We start from the raw sequence: 20,891 nt of genomic DNA on the forward strand, positions 1-20,891 counted from the left end.
TAATAAAAGGTAAAGATCAAATCTGCAATCAGCTGATTTTACAACCAAAGCTTAAAAAAGATGATGAGCTAAAGGTGTGCATTGAGCTTGTCTGCTTACAGGCCAATAGCTGTAGGGTTTTTATATAGGTATTTGCTATTCATACAAATATAATTTAACTCAAATACATACAGTTAACCCAATAATCAGGTTTGTTACAATATTACAGAAGAAAACCTGAAAAGTAAATAGTTTGGTAAGAGAAATTTTCCTCAGGAAAACTGAAATATCTGAACAGAAATCTAATAAATCTCAGTGCATGGCGTCAGGCTGAGGACAGTTCATTTCCATTTCTAACCATGCATTGGTCACCCATGACAAAAGCAGTGACCTCAGAAGTCAGAAAAGCTTTAATTAATATCCAGTGAGGGGACGGTCGATGGTGGGTGGCAGTCGAAAGTGGCTTTAAAGCAGAAACCTGGAGACTTATCAAACCGGCATTCTACCCAGGGCTTTAAAAGCGCTCTGTAATTACCAATCATAAAGTTGAGGAGACAGGTCCCAACTTTGACATTAAAGATGGCTGCCACCTGCATCAAGAGAGCTGAACATTCTTATGTTGACTGTTTTTAGCAGTTTTTCCATATGTCCTGTAATGTTTACCAAGTCCTACACAGATTACTTTTCAATGTTCACAGTCAAAGTTAATTATATGCAAAAAAAGCTGCATAGAAATATTTTTGTTATAGACAACCAATAAGGCTGTTTGTAGTGATCACATACTAACAATGATGAATATCAGCATCATCTCTAAAATTACGTCACTTTGACTTCCCAGCCCAGAGGTAAATGGAGCAGATAGATAAGCGATTAAGATGTGAAATTAATTACTTGTCTGTTCATAATGTGTTTCTCTTTCCCACTAGAAGTCTAACAGTTCTTCACCTGGATGAGGACAAACTGGATCTCGTTATTTTCAAAATGCTAACCTAATAGGATATTTTAGCAGGGTTTTCTGTTCCCAACAAGAAGCTTAACATCTAGAGAACAATGCTTTTGCTGTCAAAGCATTAAAGTCTTACTCTGTAGTTTCAGATGACTCTCTACCGTCTATAGAAAGCTGCGCCTCCTCTTTAGGAGAGGCGTGGCTCTAGTTTTTGGGTTTTTTGTAGTACAAGTGTTTTAGAATTGAATGACTGACTCGGTTTAAAAAAATTTTGTCAAACTTTCTTGCTTCTAAAATAGTTAAGAAATGTGTTGTTTCAGATATAAAAACCAAGACGGTGCATGAATGCAGCCCTACCTGTTCTGGATCAAAGCTATGACCTGGGAGTACGTTTTCCCGATGATGCTTTCTCCGTTCACCTTCACCAGCCGATCCCCTGGAAATGAGAGGATAATTTAGAGAACCATCTGCTTAGAGATCAGGAAAAATAAGGTAACTCTAATCGACACAAACATACATATCCTCTGGCTGGGTCAAACAGCAACAATCTGAATCCTACATGTGTTTATTTGGTAATCCGTTCAGGTTTCTGAGGACGACCATCTCACACAGGAAGAGAGGCGAGGTGAGTTTAGGGGATAAACCGGATAAATGTGGGAAAACACTGCCCTCCCTTCTCCCAAGAGAGCAGACAGATAAAAGCAGACAGCTTTGAGGGCTTGTCCAGACCACTTACTGTAACATTTCCTGTAATAAAGAGTGCTGACCTAGCAGAAGAGAGCTGCTAACATCACCTTCACTTCAGGGAAACTTTAAGCTGCTGATTCATTGTCTCACCACGTCAGATTTTTTTTAAAAGCATTGTTATCCTCACTGCTCAGAATAAGAACTGATTCATGTATTAATGAGATAAGAAATGCAGTAGGTATGTAGGAAAACAGAGACTTAGGAAAGAGAGGATGTTACAGTTTGTTCAGCCTCCCACTGAGGAGTTATCCATCATTCTGTTATCTGGTTTGTTCAGCCTGGCAATTTGCACTGAAGTGGAATTACCTTCATTACACATATGAGTAGAGGATCAAACCAATTATGACGCTGCGTACCTGTGCAGAGTCCAGCTCCGTGGGCGGGGCCTCCCTCCTTCACTTGCTTGACGAAAATGGTGTCCATTGGCTCCAGACGGTTCCTCTGTCTCCCTGGAGAAAAGAGAAAAGGATGAAGATGATTGGACAGGGCGAGGAAGCAGCAGTAGGCCAGACTGCAGCAGAAAGAATGTTAAGTTCTTTTTCAGTTTTCCAAATTTTCTATTTGATGCAATAAAAAGACAGAAAAATGCTTTTCTACAAATTATCTCATGTTAATGTCTAACAGAGATAACATTTGTACATTTTAATAAAAAGGTTTTAATTCTCAATGTCAGGTTGTAAGAAATTAAAGATTTAGGACACTTTTGCACAAAATATTAAGGTTCTCAAAAGTGCAATAATTTAACAGTTTGAAGCCAGTAGGTATGGAAAACCCATTTAAGGAGTTTTTTTGTTTTTTTACACAAAGCCTGAAACAAGAAAGCTCTAAAACCTGAAGCATTCCAACTTTAACTACAATGATTTTACGCTGCAGAAATGTTAAATCATTGCATTAAGAAATATTTATAACTGAAGATTATTTAGGACAACTTTCAGTCTAATTAGGAGTGACGATCTGTCCAGTTTCGCCTCTATGTCAGACTGTGTTGCATAGATATTACTTTAAAAAACAGCACTGGCTCCAAATGATCCTCTACAGGCTGCAGTTAGCATGGTAGAGACTTGTGGAAAAGGGAAACTTTAGGCCACAATGCTCTGGGTCAGGTTTAAAATGCAGAAAACCAATATAGACACAGCAGACCATGTGCAAAGCACAGATGGGAGGAGTCTCCACAATATTCATGACTAAAGGGCTTTCTTTACTCTGGAGTTTATAATGTTTATAATGTTTTACTCAACATGTTTGTAAAAAAAAATAAATAAATATCAACAACCACAGAAGGATGGATGGATAAATGAATGAATGAATGAATAAATTAATGGGTGGATTAATTAATGGGAAGATGGGTGGGTGAATGAATGATTGGATAGATGAATAAATGGATAGGTGAATTTATGGATGTATGGATGTTTTGATGAATGAATGGCTAAATGGATGGATAGGTGAATGGATCAATGAATGGATGGAGGAATTAATGAATGCATGAATGGATGAATAAGTTGATAGATGGATGAATAGATGAATCAATGGATGGATTGATGGACGGATGCCCGAGGAAAATGAGTTCAACTCCACAGCAATACCTCCCTCTAGTGGGTTATCATGTAGCTGCAGCTGGCTGGATTTCAGTATTCAATGGAATAGCAGGAACAACTAAAGCAACCATATGAAGCTTTGTTTTATCCCAGAAAAGACTGCAGGGAATATGAACTAAGTACATTCCAAAAAGGGAATGTTTCTGATTTTAATTATTGGGATCTGTAGGTGGAATGTGTAATTTTTTTTTCCATACCCATATTAGACTGAAATAACAAGCAATACAAGAAAAAACATGAACCGGTTGATTCATTTGAAGATGAATTCATCTGACTCAGCAGCTAGAGGGTAGATTAGGCAGAAAGAGGCAGATTTTCTCATAAACAATGTTATATTTGGTCATCATCATGCCTCTAATCTTTGCAACCTGCATGACACAGGCCTGCCATGCTACAGTGAAGCTCACTTTCTGCAGTTCCCAGAGCAACATATGCAACCCTCCTCCGTGCTGTACGTGCGTGTTGTCTTCTAACTCACACCTCTCCCCTCCCATCTCTCCACAACCTCACTGAGCTTCAAGCTCTGCAGCATGAATTGGATTCTGCAAGTTTCCATTCCTGCAGCTGGATGAACGGGATTACATGTGGATAATTTCTAATTGCTCCAAAGTGTCTTATTAAAAGCATAAACTGCAGCAAGCATTCATTAAAATCACAAGTTTGCTTTCCGATGACCACTTGCTTAGTTGCTTTAAGTGTTAAAAAGTTTAAACTTTATAAAACAAAACAGGCTATATTTAGAAATCAACCAAAAGCATCAACCGGATCTCAATAATATGGGTTCCCTTAGTTAACCTTCAGTAAAAGCCACCCAATGAATAATCCATCCAACCATCCATATATTTTCTGACACGCTTAATCCCAAGTGGGCTCGCTAGGGATGCTGATCCCTATCCCCAGCTGTCTTTGGGCGAGAGGCGGGGTACACCCTGGACAGGTTGCCAGTCCATCGCAGGGCACCCAATGAATAAGCTACATGAATAAAGAATTGGTTCTAAGAATCTGGAAACAAAAATCTGAAAAGTAAACACATCCATTTTAAAATGAGTCTGACTTGTGTTAGAAATGCGTTTTGAAACGCATCATGACTTTTCATTAACAGCCACATAAAACTCTCAGGTTTGTCCACAAGAGGGGGAAATTCCCCCCAATTGAGCAGTGTTGAAGCTGCTGTCTTCTACAAAGCTTACTAGAACTGCTCTTAAATGATTTAAAGTAAAACGATTCTTCATGCTAAAATGCTGTTAGTGTTTGGTCTCTGATGCAGCTTATAGTGCTTCAACAGGTTAAACCTATATTTTGTGCAGATTATAAAAGAGAGAGGAAAACACAGAGAGAGCCTGATTCACCTGATTTATGAGAAGAGTCCATACATGTTTTTAGGGCGACCATGTCAAATATTCTGTTTTCCACACTTAATCCACTTAAATCCAATTGGATGGATGGATGGATGGATGGATGGATGGATGGATGGATGGATGGATGGATGGATGGATGGATGGATGGATGGATGGATGGATGGATGGATGGATGGATGGATGGATGGATAGATAGACAGGTGGATAGATGGATGGATGGATGGATGGATGGATGGATGGATGGATGCACGGATGGACGATGCATAGATGGATGGACGATGGATGGATGGATGGATGGATGGATGGATGGATGCACGGATGGACGATGGATGGATGGATGGACGATGGATGGATGGATGGATGATGGATGGATGGATGGATGGATGGATGGATGCACGGATGTATGATGGATGGATGGATGGATGGATGGACGATGGATGGATGGATGGATGGATGGATGGACGATGGATGGATGGATGGATGGATGGATGGACGATGGATGGATGGATGGATGGACGGTGGATGGATGGATGGATGGATGAATGGATGGATGGATGCACGGATGGACGATGGATGGATGGATGGATGGATGGATGGATGGATGGACGATGGATGGACGATGGATGGATGGATGGATGGATGGATGGACGATGGATGGATGGATGGATGGATGGATGGACGATGGATGGACGATGGATGGATGGATGGATGGATGGATGGACGATGGATGGATGGATGGATGGATGGACGATGGATGGATGGATGGATGGATGGACGATGGATGGACGATGGATGGATGGATGGATGGATGGATGGATGGATGGACGATGGATGGATGGATGGATGGATGGATGGACGATGGATGGATGGATGGACGATGGATGGATGGATGGATGGACGATGGATGGACGATGGATGGATGGATGGATGGATGGACGATGGATGGACGATGGATGGACGATGGATGGACGATGGATGGATGGATGGACGATGGATGGATGATGGATGGATGATGGATGGACGATGGATGGATGGATGGATGGATGGACAATGGATGGACGATGGATGGATGGATGGATGGATGGATGGATGGACGAATGGACTGATGGTAGGATGGATGGTTGGATGGATGGATGGATGGATGGATGGACGATGGATGGATGATGGATGGACGATGGATGGATGGATGGACGATGGATGGATGGATGGATGGATGGATGGACGATGGATGGATGGATGGATGGATGGATGGACGGTGGATGGATGGATGGATGGATGAATGGATGGATGGATGGATGCACGGATGGACGATGGATGGATGGATGGATGGATGGATGGACGATGGATGGACGATGGATGGATGGATGGATGGATGGATGGATGGACGATGGATGGATGGATGGATGGATGGATGGACGATGGATGGACGATGGATGGATGGATGGATGGATGGATGGATGGACGATGGATGGACGATGGATGGATGGATGGACGATGGATGGATGATGGATGGATGATGGATGGACGATGGATGGATGGATGGATGGATGGATGGACAATGGATGGACGATGGATGGATGGATGGATGGATGGACGAATGGACTGATGGTAGGATGGATGGTTGGATGGATGGATGGATGGATGGATGGATGGATGGATGGATGGATGGATGGATGGATGGATGGATGGATGGATGGACGATGGATGGATGGATGGATGGATGAATGGACAGTGGATGGATGGACAGACGGATAAACAGATGGACGGACGGATGGACATATGGACGAAGAGATGGATGGACAGATGGACCCACGGTGGATGGATGAACGGACGGATAGACGGATGGATGCACAGATATATGGATGGACCCATGGTGGATGGATGGACAGACAGATGGATGGACAGAAATCATTTGTTCCCAGGTGTTTCCCTGGTTTGCAGTGATTAGGCTGCAGGCGTGCCTGAATGTGCACGCTGCTCTCTGGGCTCAGAAAGCTCTGGTTTGGCTGCCGTCCTGTGTTACACAGCTGGGCCCGGTTGTGTGGGCCAGCTACCCCGCTCTCCTGATGTTTTGGGTTAGATAATGTTATTCTAGAGAGAGCTGGTTCTGCTGCCAAATCACTGCATTAACCTCAGTGTAAAAACCCCTCTTCAACATTAAAATTTTTGTCACTCTCACATTTACAAGCCACCACAACCACATACAGATGTACAGACATACAAAACTCTCTACACATGTGCTGAGGGTTTGAAACCCAAAGGAGAAGCTCATTGTTTATGTTTAGATGGTTATCTGCAGCAGGTCTGATACACAGGAGAAATCTGATGATGGGAAGCACAAAATCCTGGCAAAGGAAGCCTTCCCTTAGTGTGGGAAGGTCAAAGCACAAGTACTCTTCACATAAATTCAAAACTCAAATTTCTCTTAAAAGGCACATTTTCAACCATCAAAGACCTGCATTCTTAGAAACAGTCACTGGGCTGTCACAGTAAGGAAACATGTTGTTGCAGGTCTCAGATGAGCAGGACCAATGCTTCCGACCGCTGAACTCTGTAAACCCAAATTTGTTTGCTTCAAATCAAACAAACGTCTGATTTAGTACAAATGCTTTCAAACCTTCTGTCAACAAAAGGAGGAAACAGTGATAGTTTTTAAAACATTTGAAAATGACATCAAGACATCTAAAATGTTGCCGAAACATTTCAAACCAACGAAGAATATATATTTTTGAATCTAACAAAAGAGGATCAACTTTTTCAGAATAAATTAGTTACACTCTAGATTTTCATATAATTTAGAAATGTTTTCCCCAAACTTTCCCTGAACAACATGTAACGTGTAAAGATGCACCAATCCCATACCTGGATCAGATATCAGTTATTTTAAATCAGATATCCGAGATCCTATGTGGTGCACTTTAGTTAGAACTGTTATTTCTTTCTTTTTGAAACTCATTTGTTAAGAAATAATATTATGTGCCTCTATATTTGCATTAATATGTTGCCTTTTTAAAAAAAATGTTAATGCAAATGCTAAAGCCATCACTCATATGGGAAGATATATGCTTCCAAACACTCGGATTACAACTCAATAAGTAGAACTCTAGTAGCAGATTTACCTTCCAGAACTTACCTGGTACTTTTCAAACCCCTTCTAAATTCTTTCTAGTTTCTGTCTTGAAAAGTATCAGGATAGCTTCCAGGAAGTATCTGGTAAATTCCAAGAAACCAACATGCAAGTTCAGAGAAAGCACCTGGTAGGCTCCAGAAAAGTTGCCTCCATCACAGTTCCATGAAAGTACTTGCTAAGTACTGGCAAGAAACTGTGAAAGTACTGGGTAGGGTCAAGGAAAGATGCAAGTAAAGTCCAAGAAAGTACTTTTTAGTTACTTCAAAAGTACCTATTAGTACCTATTAAATTGTACCAAAGCTTATAAGGCCTTTTAGTTTTAGAGAAGTATATTTAGTTCCTATTAATCTAGTTCATCATTATAAATCAGCAGGTAGTTATGTAAAAAGTTGCAGGTAGAGCTGCTAGATGACAGTATCTGATGCATCTGTTGACTTTAGACCAGATCAATACTCTATTAGCATGTCAAATTCCAGTTTAGGAATTTTGGAATATATAAGTAAGCAGCTATTACAGTCAAAACAGTTCTTTGTGAAGATAAGGAAAGAAAAAAATAGTTACGTTTTTTAAAAATAAGCCAGAAAAAGGTATGATCTTTGTTATATAGTGCTATTTTTGTTCAACACATGGCCAAATTCAGTAGTAAAAGCCTTCCTTTCTAACTTTGAAAGGGATAAAGTTGGAAGGTGACCCATAGATTCTATCTACATATATAATGACAGTAGAAGTTTCATTTTGCCACTGAATCAAACCAGTGATCTGTCATGGTTGTAAACTTGCAATCGACGCTGTTTGAAAAGCTATGGCTAACTAAGACTAAGGAATTTGCAACTTTAAATGTCCATAAAAAAAGTCCAATCTGACAAAGCTGCTACATCTATCATTAAGAACATACTTGAAAACATAGTGAAACACATACATTTGTTTTCCCAACAGAATATGAGTGGGAGACTTCTTTCCGTCATTTTTTTTTGTATTATTTATCCAAGAAAACTTTCAATGATTTGTGTTTTTGTTAAATGAAGCAAACCACTCAATGGGGAAGCTAAGGCTCAAGTGGCCGGAACAAGTGACAAACATCTGGAGCTAGTTGGTTTGCTGCTTGGAGCCTAAAATACTGAATCCATTTCCAGGAAACTGAAACAATCTAAACATTCCTTATTCAACTGTATCTAAAAGAGTGACTTTGCCAATAAAAAATTGTGGAAAACCATCAATGCATTTTTAAAACTGCAAACATATGCCTATTACCAGCATCTGTTTTGTTCCGATACTAAATCCACAAAGCATCTTGATAATAGTACAGATCACACAAATGTCTATTAACTAACACAAAAAATTATCTGATTTGATGAGATTTAAAAGTCAATGATTAGTCAAATTCAGGCAAGCAAAGTGTGAAGTCAGGATTTTTTGGGGGGAGAATATTATTATTATTTTTTTTTAGAGCTTCAACCTTAAAATACACCCTGTTATTCTGCTTTATTCTTTTTCTATTCTCCCATTCTGTATTATTTATTAGTTCACTCTCTAACTTCATGCGCTCTTTTTTCATCACAATAGCTTTATCTGGTCTGTTCCTGATTGGCTGTGACCCCATCCTGGAGAGAAATATCAGCTGGGCTTCTGCCATCCTCACCTTAGTTTTTAGATGTTGAAGCTTGGCCTGTTTTTCAGTGTATCCCTGTTTTGTATCATTTTGTATAATGCTTGTTACTTTGTGTCTGCATCTGTCTTCTTGAATCCCAGTTTGCCTCAGCAGATGGCCGCTCACACTGAGCCTGGTTATGCTGGAGGTTTCTTCCTGTTAAAGGTGAGTTTTCCTGTCCACTGTTGCTACAAGCATGCTTGGTGAGGGATTACTGATGATCTAATGAAAATGAGTCAGAAAACTAATACTGACTGTATGATTGGGTTAATTTGTCTCTGCAAAGCGCCTTGAGATGACAGGAGTTGTAAATTTTCAAAATATAAATAAACTGAATTCAACTGAAATTGAAAGTCTATGATGGCTACAGCGTGAAATCATAACAGCTGCAAAATATGCTTCTAATCTACTGTCAGTGTATAACCCAATAAATGGGATGAAAAAATAGTATATAAAATAACACTAACATTTTAAGTACACAAATGTATCTAGATAGTATCAATTCACAGCAATCAGGTTATTGTAAAATGTGACGTAAAAAAATGTTTTCATTAACACTTGAATACTATGTATTCCCTCATTATAGAAAGTGCACCTGGTGCAGATTTTACCTGTGTCTTTTTAATGGATGGAGTCAATGAAAATTTTATTGCTTCCATTAATTCAGAGAGCCTGCGATGGACTGGTGACCTGTCCAGGGTGAACCCCGACTCTCGCCCATTGACAGCTGGAGATAGGCACCAGCACCCCTCATGACCCCACTTGGGATTAAGCGTGTTAGAAGATGGATGGATAATTCAGAGAGCTATTAATTCAGTGCTCTCTGTCTCATTTATTCTGATTATTGCACACCAGCAACAGACTGTTGATCAGCTATCAATGGAAATCAGCTGTGCTGAAGCAGGGAAACCTCTAGAACCTGCAGGACAGTGGCCCACTGACACAGACTTTAGACATTCCTGCTCTGTATGATGTTTGAGTTTCCCTTTCTCAGATGACTGACATAAAATATTAAGATGAGCCTGTACCTGAAAATATTTAAAAATGAATGGTAAAGATCACTGATACTGTAAAAAAAAATCAATCTGCTAAGATACAATTCTGCCTACCTATCAGCCTAAACTCTACATATCCAATAGGATTCAAAGGTAGAATCTCAGCTGATGAGATGGAGTTTTCCCAACAACTGCTTATGTTGCCTTCAGGTACAGATTGTAAACTATGTTACTTATATCTCTTTATTTCAAACTAGGGCTGGGTAAAATGATCCCAGATATTTTTCTACAAAATCCTTTCTATTATTGAAAAAGACAAATTACATACATTACTTTCAAAACTAGCTTTTATTTCAATCATCCCTTCTGGGAGATGACCTTAATTTAAAGGGCTGAGAAATTTAAGTTAGTGAAGTAAAAAAATATATATATACAACAATGAAAATATATTTCAGTAAAGGTTTGCAGGTAGCAGCATCACATAGTGATCAAGTTTATCAGTTATGAGTAGAAATCTAAGAACAAACAGTGATGAACTGATGTGACTTTGAGCTATGCAAGCCCACAGATTGATATCAAATTGATGTATGTGTGTATATGAAGAACTGCATAGTACTTGGATGTAAAATAATTGCCATCATGACTTTGTCAAGCTGCTGCCCACATTTGTGAAGCAGGAAAAAGACTACCGTAATTTCCGGACTATAAGCCGCAACCTTTTCCCCATTTTTCGACCTTGCGGCTTATATAACAATGCGGCTTATCTATGGACTTTTACAGCTAACGGCCACTAGGGTAATACCTAAATCTATGGATTTTACCATCCACCATGTTGATGTCACATTTGCTTCAACACACAAGTACGGTAGCCCCGCGCGCAGGAATGCGGAGGTCCTCCAGGAAGCAGACTTCTACCGCGAGTGGTACGAGACAGAACGACAGCGAGAAAGACGGACATTGCGAGCGCAAGACAGTTTGTGTTAAACATAAAAAACCTGCGGCTTATATTCCGGTGCGGCTTGTATGTGTACAAATCATGCAATGTAGCTTCTGCTGCTTATATTCAGGTGCGGCTAATAGTCCGAAAATTACGGTAATACAAAGTGAATCCAGTAGAACTTTTATTGCCTACGTGGAATGGGTGACATTATTTAATAAACTTTTGGCCCCTTAAATTGGTATCAGTGCCCTATTTTTCGATACTCGCCGATACCAATACCACCCCCTGATACTGGCATCAGTGCAATACTAGTCTTTAATCTATAAACAGAGTCAAATTAAAGCATCACAGGCACATATTTGTTTTTAATATGGATTTTATCCTGTTAACACAATTAATAGTTTTTACTACTTCCTTTTCTGACCTTATATCTCATCTTTGGGGATCTAAATGTGTATATTCATATATTTACTTGTAGAGAGACATTTATGACAGTTCATACAAAAAACAAAAAAAACATTCAGTTTTGAAATTTCCACTGTAAGCTTTAGACGAGCAAAAACAAACTAATTTCACTAATAAAAAAGTTTGTTTACTGCTGACCAAATAGAAAACAAAATGAAGACGATAAAAACACTAAATTGATTTTTTTATATCATTACAACCCCTCCTCTGTTTGCATGCATATGTTCTCTCCAGGTACTCCGGCTTCCTCCAACAAACCAAGAAGAGGACTGTCAGGTTAACTAATTACTCTAAATGGTCTATGCACTACAGTCCCTGCTGCTCTGCACCAATTTAGACAATAACTGGATGGAAGAATGGGATGTAATAGGAAACACGGGACCAGTTCAATGGGACAAAGTTGATGTGAACTGGTGCAATACATAAAACCAAAGTGAAAGAGCCACTGTTTACATTTAGAAAGCACCAAAAGACAAATACAGGAATGAAGTAACTGGATAACAAGGGAAGAGCTTTATTGAAGTGAGCAGTGTTTTAAAAAGCTCACTGGAGAAAACAGGAATTCTGTTTGCTTGTGCTGCCTCACATTCCCTCTGCAGACTTTATGGGAACAAATTGAAATCCAAGCAAAAAAACCAAAAGGGGAGAAAAGTGAGGAAATAAAGTTGGGAAGGGACTCATGTTGAAAGAAAAGCAAATATTTTAACAGATGGGGAATGTTTTTGTGTTGCTCCTCTTGCTGTGCGGTTTAACAAGCATTAAAAAAAAAAGAGAGAGAGAAAATGGCTGATTCGGATTTTACCCTTCAACAGCTTGATAAAACACACAACGGGACCGGAGCAGTCAGAGGGAAGAGGGCAGGAGATGGAGGGGAAGATTTAGGATAACAATCTCTTGGTATGTACACAACTGCTGTGAAAGCAAATAAACTCTTCCACAGACGAGTCAAAAAGTAGAGGAAAAAAATGAATTCTGTTTTCATGCATCCATACACTGAAAAGGAAATACTGTTTGCCTGTGCATCATCTCAGTGTTATGCTCTTTCTAGAGGTTTTGAAGAGCATCCAGCGGCAACACCCAGCTAGTCAACATGCGGTCAGCCGACCCCCGCCTGCTCCTCTCCAAACAGCAACGGGCTCGGCACACACCGGACCCAAAGCAGAGCAAACAAGCTGAGCCGCAGCGCGCCGGGGAGGCCGCTCTGGCCCGGATGTTAAAATAACCCAGCACATGGCACGCATTATCCGTCTGTGTGACTTCACATAGTTTTTCACTGACGTTCCGAAGGTTTTGGGGCCCATTTCAGCCAGCGGAGTCCACACTTGTCACATAGCAACCACAACAATTTGTACATATCAAGAAGAAAACCACTGGAGTCAAGGAGGAAGATATGAACGCTTCTTTTTTCTGTTATTGCTTTCAGAACATAGATCATTTGAGAAGGTGTTCTGCTGCAGGAGGGACTGGTGCAACTCGCAGGATAGATGACATCATGAGGAAAGATCAGCCAGGACGTTAAAGCTGGGACAGATGGGTCATCCAAACGGAACCCTATTATAAAGGGCATTTTGGACCCCAAAGTCAAGGGGAAGAGGTCAAATGTAGGAAGGACTTTACACCAGGTTTGTTGGCAGGAATGGGCCCCGATTCCACTAAGGTATTGTTAGAAGTCTGTGGAAGGATCAGCGAGGTTCTCACAGGGTTTATACAGGAATGAGCAACTCTAATTTAATGCTTTTTATCCATCCATCCATCCATCCATCTTCCTCCGCTTATCCGGGATCGGGTCGCGGGGGCAGCAGCTTAAGAAGGGAGGCCCAGACTTGTTGCATTAAAAATAATTTTAATGCAACAAGTACCCATGACTCATATATACACAGCAAATTCCTTCTTCATCTTTACTGTCTGCAGGCTGCAATTCCTCGATTTCCAGCCACTTTTGTTGAAATTAGCATTTTCCCTAATCTACAGCTTTTTTTCCGCCTTGAGCTTCTTTTCTGATCATACGGCTTGACGATCAGCCAGAAGCTGTTCCGCTCGTATATATTGCGATATATTTGCAAATATAGATATATATATCATTTAATAAATTGTTTTTATAAACTTTTTTTAATAAAGCATTTTAAATGCCAAAATAATCACATTTAATTAATTTTAATACCAATTCAGGCCTTAATTTAAAAACTAATTATTTAATGACTTTTAATGATTTTTAATGACCTGCAGAAACCCTGTCTCACTAAACTGCCTTTCAGCAAACAGGAATGATTTTGGTGAACCTAGCTGAGCTAAAACAGGAAGTGATTTGTTGACCTAACGTCAGACATTCAGAAAGGTCATACAACACTTGCTGCAACCTTTTCTAGGAATTCCTGACATTCCTGATCCAAGTTCTTGAAACCTTGCCATAGTATCTGAACCTGCTAAGAGGCAGAGAAGAACTAAAAGGACCCAAGATTCCTCCTGTAGAAGCAATAAGAGGGTAGGGGGCGCTCTTCAGTCAGGAACCCTCATAGCTGTTCTTATGCAGGGTGAAATCATACAATAAGACTATGAGGTGAGTTTTAAATCACCGCTTTGTCACTGTGCGGACAAGGAGGACATGGAGGAGTTAATTTTGGTGTTGAGGGGAGTGAGCAGAGGAATGTGACACCATGGGCCCACAGGGGAGGATGAGGGACACTTACAGGAATCTCTGATTCCCGTTGAGAACATTTAGGTCAGATTTATGACAGACGCTCCACTGACCCTCCTTTTACTTCCAGGTTTTTTTTCATTTTGCTGCCTACTTATGACGCAATAATTGCAGAAACACCCCCTCCTTCCCTGGTCGGGGCTTTAGGAGCATTCCAAGACAAACAAAAAAGCTAATGATGGATTATCTTCCCTCTCTGAGTAACTATTTCCAAGAAATAACTGATGTTTGCTTTTATTTTGAAACACATCAAGAATCCCAGACAGACAAATAAAGGAGCTTGTTGCAGAATATAGCTGGAGGGCATTTCAAGTTTATCCTCTGTCTGCATATGACTGCAGGGACACATGGGTGCAAGATTTGCAGCTTTATGTGTACTTATATATACGATTGATGTGGCTGATTCAAGGATTGTCTGCAGTCCTGCTGGGCTGCAGACATGAGCTGCATACTGAGCGGGCTGGAAAGACAAGCCGGATGCTCCGAGGAATGCCTAGGCCATGCCAGGATCCGAGTACAGGCTGCCAGGACAGCCACGGCGAAGAGCAAAGACTTGAAACTACAAAATCACCTCTCAGCTACACCTGTGCTCTGTGGCTTTTATAGCGAGAAACAACCACCTATGCCTTTTTTAATTAGTAAAGTGGGAATAAAGCTCCTAAAGTTCTTTAAACCCTTTCTGCCTTTTATAAAAGAGTATGTTACAGCAATCAGCTGTCAATCATCATTTAATTTCTATTTATTGGATTAACAAACATCGAGGTGAGATTAGATGATTCCTGAACGAATCACCTGAGCTCCCTTCAACAGATGCAATAAACATACAAAGTTTCCATGGACTCACCCCGGCTGCCGTTCTCGTCATCCTGCAAGAAAAACAAACAGAAAATCCTGTCAGAAAAATTGTTTAGCACTGTTCTGCATTAGATTTTTACTTTCCATTATTTAGACGGTATAAAAAAATTATGGATAACGCGTTTATCTCCGCCATATTGGTCGTTTTTTTTTTTTCAAATAAGTGAATATTAATAATCCTTGTGTATTTGGTATCTTGGTGGTTTTGTAAGGTTGGCCAATGGCCGTTTATTTTTGTGCATGTTACAGTAATAGAGGTTATGGGATGCTTAAGACTTCAGGGAGTTTTTGAAGTTCTTACAGATTATTTTTTCCCATTTTTTATAGTTTGTTTCAGGTACTTTTTGGAACTGGCATAAAGCCTTTCTTTACCCTGAGAGAACTTCCAGGGTACTTCAGGGATTAAGCTGCACTATAAAGTTACTTGCACCTTGGTACAATGGTACTAAGCAGATGCTTTCCAGTAATTTGAAAAATCCTGCTGCTGGTATTTCTCTGGAAGTCCACTTCAGGCTCCAGAAAATCATCATTAAAGAAGATAACAGAAAATGAACCTTTTGGTTCCTGGAAGGTTATCTTTAGGTTTCATCCTACGTTGTATATTAGTTATCAGGTAATTTATATTCTGATTACAGTGAAGTAATTTAATCTGATGACACTGAAAACATTGAACTTAGAAGGACCGTGGCTGGGAACAGGTTATCCCAGATGTGTTTTTTTTAAACGCAGAGGGAAAACAGAATGATAATTTAGGGTTGAAGGAAAAATCTTTTGGCATGTTTCTTTCTTTTCCTCCAGTCAGCATAAAATCTTGATTTCCCTGTCAGATGCAAACACTCGGTATGTAACACCCCCCCCCTCTCAAACACACTTGTTTTCCTTGTACCTTTAAAACCTTGCTTCTTTAAAGCCCTCCTTAACACAGACAGGCGAACCCCAGCATCCTTAAATGAGGATTAGATGAAGAGCCCCTGATCCAGGGCCCTCAAATTAATTACAACGAAAAGCAAAGAATCTACATCAGTTTGTTTACTCTCCACTAATCAACTGATCCTGGGAAAGGCGTGCAGGTTTAAAAGGAGTCTGGCCAAGATAAAAATGAGGGATTGAGGGATTTAGAGACGTGTGAAAGGTCTACAGTAGAAACCCCGTTGATGCTTGGAGAAAAACAGGCACATTTCAATGTCGGCTCCAATGAATTTTTAGAAGGATCAAGAAGGCAGAATCTGCCCCAGAATGGACTAAAATATTCCCCAAACTCTTCTGTGATACCCAAGAGGACCTCTGGGAGAAACCGGCCGTAGCTCTCCGGTTACACTAATGTCTGATCATCCTATCTGTCGGGCCACAGCTTCTCTTTCAACATGCACAACCTCAGCCAAAAGCTATAAACAGAATGTCCTATGCTAACTTTGTCGGAAATCCTTGTGTGCAGAAAGAGGAGGTTAACCAAATACACTTCACAGAAAAGATTTAATCTAACTGATCCTGAGTTATCAGTCAAAAAACTAATAGGAGGCAGCCTGTGATAAGCTCTGAGAAAGCCATCATGCCAGCACATTTAGGCCATAGAGGAAAAAAGCCCCTTTAGCCCCAGTTAGTCTGGGCTCACTCAGAGCAGGAAGTGCTGCAGCGTCGGGACGAACCAAGAGGAGCAGATTGAAATGGCCGCCAGCCAGAAGGGAGCTGGCAAAGATGTTTGACGGGATGAAGCAGGTCAGAAAGCAACATTCTGCAGGAAGATGTGGTTTTTTTCCAAGCTGATAACGTTTAGCACTTGGAATAAATTCACAAGAAGAATGCTTAAAAGCTCTTTAGCATAAACAAATACTCTACTAGTCTTTTAATATCCTGAACAGTGGATAGACTTTAACACACTTCAGGAAGAGTTTTTTTTTACCGTGTTTATATCAAAATGATCAATATTATCATTATTATGAAGTACTAAAAAAATATTAACTTCTGTATTTTCATTATATTTTCAGATCTTTTGTTTAAGTTTTTATTTCATTTTCATTTAGTAGTCTGAGAGGATCATCCCCAAGGCGAGACACGGCGGTGGCAGCATTATGCTGTTTCACTGATGTTAAGCTGCTTGAAGAGAGGAGTAGGAAATATATCTTATTCTAAGAGGTGCTAATCTGGTACATACATGGTTTAACAACAAGATGGTGCTTAATATAAATTACCTTAAATGCTTTTAATAAAGAAAAACAAACCACTTTATGTCTATTGAATGAAATGCATTAACGTTTTTGGCTCTGACTTTATAAAAAGGTACGAGGGATACCGTTCCAAGACTCTTGAGGATATCAATGAAGGGTAAATACTGAAATGGGAATTCAGGATGAGGGAAAAACATTTCCCTCACAACTATCACACACAAAAGAAACCGACGGGCAGCACAAAGCTGGAAAAAGTTACAGTTTCAGGAAGATCGGAAACTTCTCTGTTTGTAAAGTTTAAATGGCAGCGGCTCCACAGGTCTGAACATTCATTTCTTTATTACAAACTGCAGATCAGAGTCACATTTGAACATAATCACATTATGTACCTCCATCTGCGCTACTCTGATGTGTTATTGTTTTCAATCTGTGCAGTCATGAGGAGTTAGTGTTACCCTGTTTTTATATGAGCTAAAAAAAAAAAGAAGTTTTTTGTGGTTATAAATCTAGGTGGCTTTGACAGAGCGACCTGTAATCGGCATCTGGGACATGAGGTAAGAGAAACCAGGCAACATTCAGACAAACATTTAAAGAGAAACAATAAACTGCACCTCTGCTCAGTTAGATGACAAATAAAAAGGAGAACAGAATCTACAAAATAAGCTAAATGTTGTATTCATTTCAATAAATTAGGAAATATTTATATATCTTAAAACAGATGCTCCCAGCTGTAAAGTAAATGTCTTACAGTAACCCATATGTTTTCAGTTGGACAGAAAGAGCTAATTCAAGATGTTTCGAGTTGCTAAAACATGCAACCACCAAGTTAAACACCTAGAAAACAGGCCTGATGTGGGCTGCGGTGTAGGAGGACCTGATGTGTCTAGAATGAGCCCAGATCACATGATTGGTGGCCTGACAATGTTAAGAAGCAGAACGAAAAAAACCTGCAGAAACTCTAAATTTACGTTGCTTACTTTTAATTTTCAGAGATCCAAAGTACTTTCTCAGTCTTTTTCAAAGTGGACAAACTTGAGCTTATATTTTTTTCCCTTAATCATGTCCCCAAAATGACTATTTAAGAAGCTTCATCAGAAGTCTTTTCAGCTGCCATGAGAGTCAGATGCGAGCTATATTGTTTGTCAAAGTGCCATCCGAGCCTTAAAACTTGGCGTTACCTTCAGAGAGTTGTGGACCGCCGACTCCGGTGGGTAGACGATGAAGTGTCGCAGCGTGAAGCCGAAGCCCTGCGACGTTCGCCGCAGGCGGAGCGTCTTCGGCCCCGGCCAGGAGAAGGGCTCCTCCTCGGCCCCTGGAGTAACGGTGGCCGACGTCTCGCTCTGATCCCGTCCATCCTTCTGCTTCGCCTGAAAACATGGAGGAAAAAAAAAAGGAATAAGTGGTAAAAACTTTTTTTGACAGAGGCAGCTTTTTGTCTCATCTGAATCTGAAAGTATATTGAAGAATTTCTTTAAATCAGGCAAATTTAATCTGGTAAACTACGAAATGTAGTTTTTATTTCTCAGGAGAAAAAGCTTTTCAAGCCAACCCTGCTCTATTTAAAAGAGCAAATAACCACTAATTAGATTACATATTTATCTTTAGTTAAATTTTTCACACCTATTACTGCCCAACCACTTGAAACAAGATAAAAAAAAATTTAAAGAAATATTTACAAATACAATTCTAAGGGTTTGGGACTCCAGCAAACCACGAAGAGAGTCAAAATCTATAAATGCAGAGAATCTGGAGCGGCGGTGAACGAAAGCAAAGTAGACGAACTGATGCATTTCTCATGAAGGTAACACTTAACTTCAAAAAGACAACAAACCCAGGAACAAGCATGGTAGCGGTAGCATGATGGTTTGGGCCTGCTTCAGGATCAGGGCAACTTTGCATAAGTGATGCAAAGATGAAATCTGTTGCCTTAAATGTGGGCTCACTAGTTTTGTGGCACGACACTAATCCAAAACACACAAGTATGTCTACATTTGATTGGCTAAAATAATAAATATATAAATAAATAATAAAATATATACCCCGAGGCGGCCAAAGAGTGGATGTGTATTAGAAATACCTGCAACATTTCTGCCCTCCAATATGGCTGCTCTTAACCTCTTAAAATTCACCCGGTCACTGGCGACCATTTTTTAATACGTTTACAACTAACAAATCAGAAACACTGGTGACACCAAAAGTTCAAAGCCCCACAGCTCTGGAACTGTTATACTTAGATGTCTGAATTTTTCTGCATTTGTGGCTGACATGATGTAGAACAAATATAGTGTAATATGAGACCTGCCTTTTCTCAAGATTGTCTTTATTACTGCTGTTCAAAAATGACCTACCGTCATTTTCGGAATATAAGCCGCAACTTTTTCCCCATTTTTCGACCTTGTGGCTTATATTACAATGCGGCTTATCTATGGACTTTTACAGCTAACGGCCACTAGGGTAATACGGTACCTAAATCTACGCATTTTACCATCCACTATGTTGACGTCACATTTGCTTCAACACATAAGTAGCCGTGCGCGCGGGAATGCGGACGTCCTGCGGAAGCAGACTCTGAGAAAGATGGACATTGCGAGTGCAAGACAGTTTGTGTGACATCCTCATTATGGAAAACAAACATTGAAATGCATTTGATGCAGCTTTTAAGTTAAAGACAGTCAATGTGGCAGTAAACGAATGAAATAGAACCGCTGCACGTAACCTTGGAATCAACAAGTCAATGGTGAGACGTTGGAGACGCCAGCAGGATGAATTGTCTGAATTCAATTGTGTTGAAATGTTAATAAATAGGAGCTTCCCCAAACAGTTGCCTCTTTCCCGACAATCCTCTCTCTGCACGAACCATATGGTAATTAAAATTATAAATTAAATTATAGTCCAGTGCGGATTGTATATGTACAAATCATGCAATTTTGCTTCTACGGCTTATATTTAGGTGCCGCTTATAGGCCGAAAATTACGGTATCATTTTCAAGAATAAAAAACCCCAACCCTGAATCATGTTTGAACTGATGCAGCTTGCTCTGCGTTCTACTCACCCAATTTACATTAATATATATATATTCAAAATGTAGAGGGTGTTAGCTTTCAAATAATGTATCGCACATGTAATTTGGGCTTACAGTTTCTAAGTTACTTGCTTTTCCATTTGAGTATGCAAAAAAGGAGAGGAGTTCAGTTGATAGTCACCAAGACTTCATGGCAGTTAGTGACACAACCATTTATAGAGCTTAGAGGGTTTTTAAAGCTTCTGAATGAGGCCAAAAGGTTTGGACAGTTTGAGTCCTTACTGTAACCTATAACCTGACTAACCTTCTTTTCTATATTACCTCTTTGTTAAAGATCTGAGACAAATACC

At 40.0% G+C, this 20,891-nt stretch overlaps 1 protein-coding gene across 1 annotated transcript in view; it reads right to left on the bottom strand.

Annotated features, from left to right (window-relative positions):
• LOC119787326 (rho GTPase-activating protein 21) overlaps window positions 1–20,891 on the bottom strand; it is a 67,411-nt gene that overhangs the window by 34,367 nt on the left and 12,153 nt on the right. The window contains exons 2-5 of the mRNA XM_038291126.1: window positions 18,697–18,885; window positions 15,343–15,364; window positions 2,029–2,121; window positions 1,283–1,361 (exon numbers count right to left, since the gene is read on the bottom strand). Of these exons, the coding sequence (XP_038147054.1) occupies window positions 1,283–1,361; window positions 2,029–2,121; window positions 15,343–15,364; window positions 18,697–18,885 (383 nt within the window). The remainder of the gene's footprint in view (window positions 1–1,282; window positions 1,362–2,028; window positions 2,122–15,342; window positions 15,365–18,696; window positions 18,886–20,891) is intronic.

This window comes from Cyprinodon tularosa, unplaced genomic scaffold, assembly GCF_016077235.1.
Source record: "Cyprinodon tularosa strain WSP-4 unplaced genomic scaffold, ASM1607723v1 ctg294, whole genome shotgun sequence".
NCBI classification, from domain to species: Eukaryota; Metazoa; Chordata; class Actinopteri; order Cyprinodontiformes; family Cyprinodontidae; genus Cyprinodon; species Cyprinodon tularosa.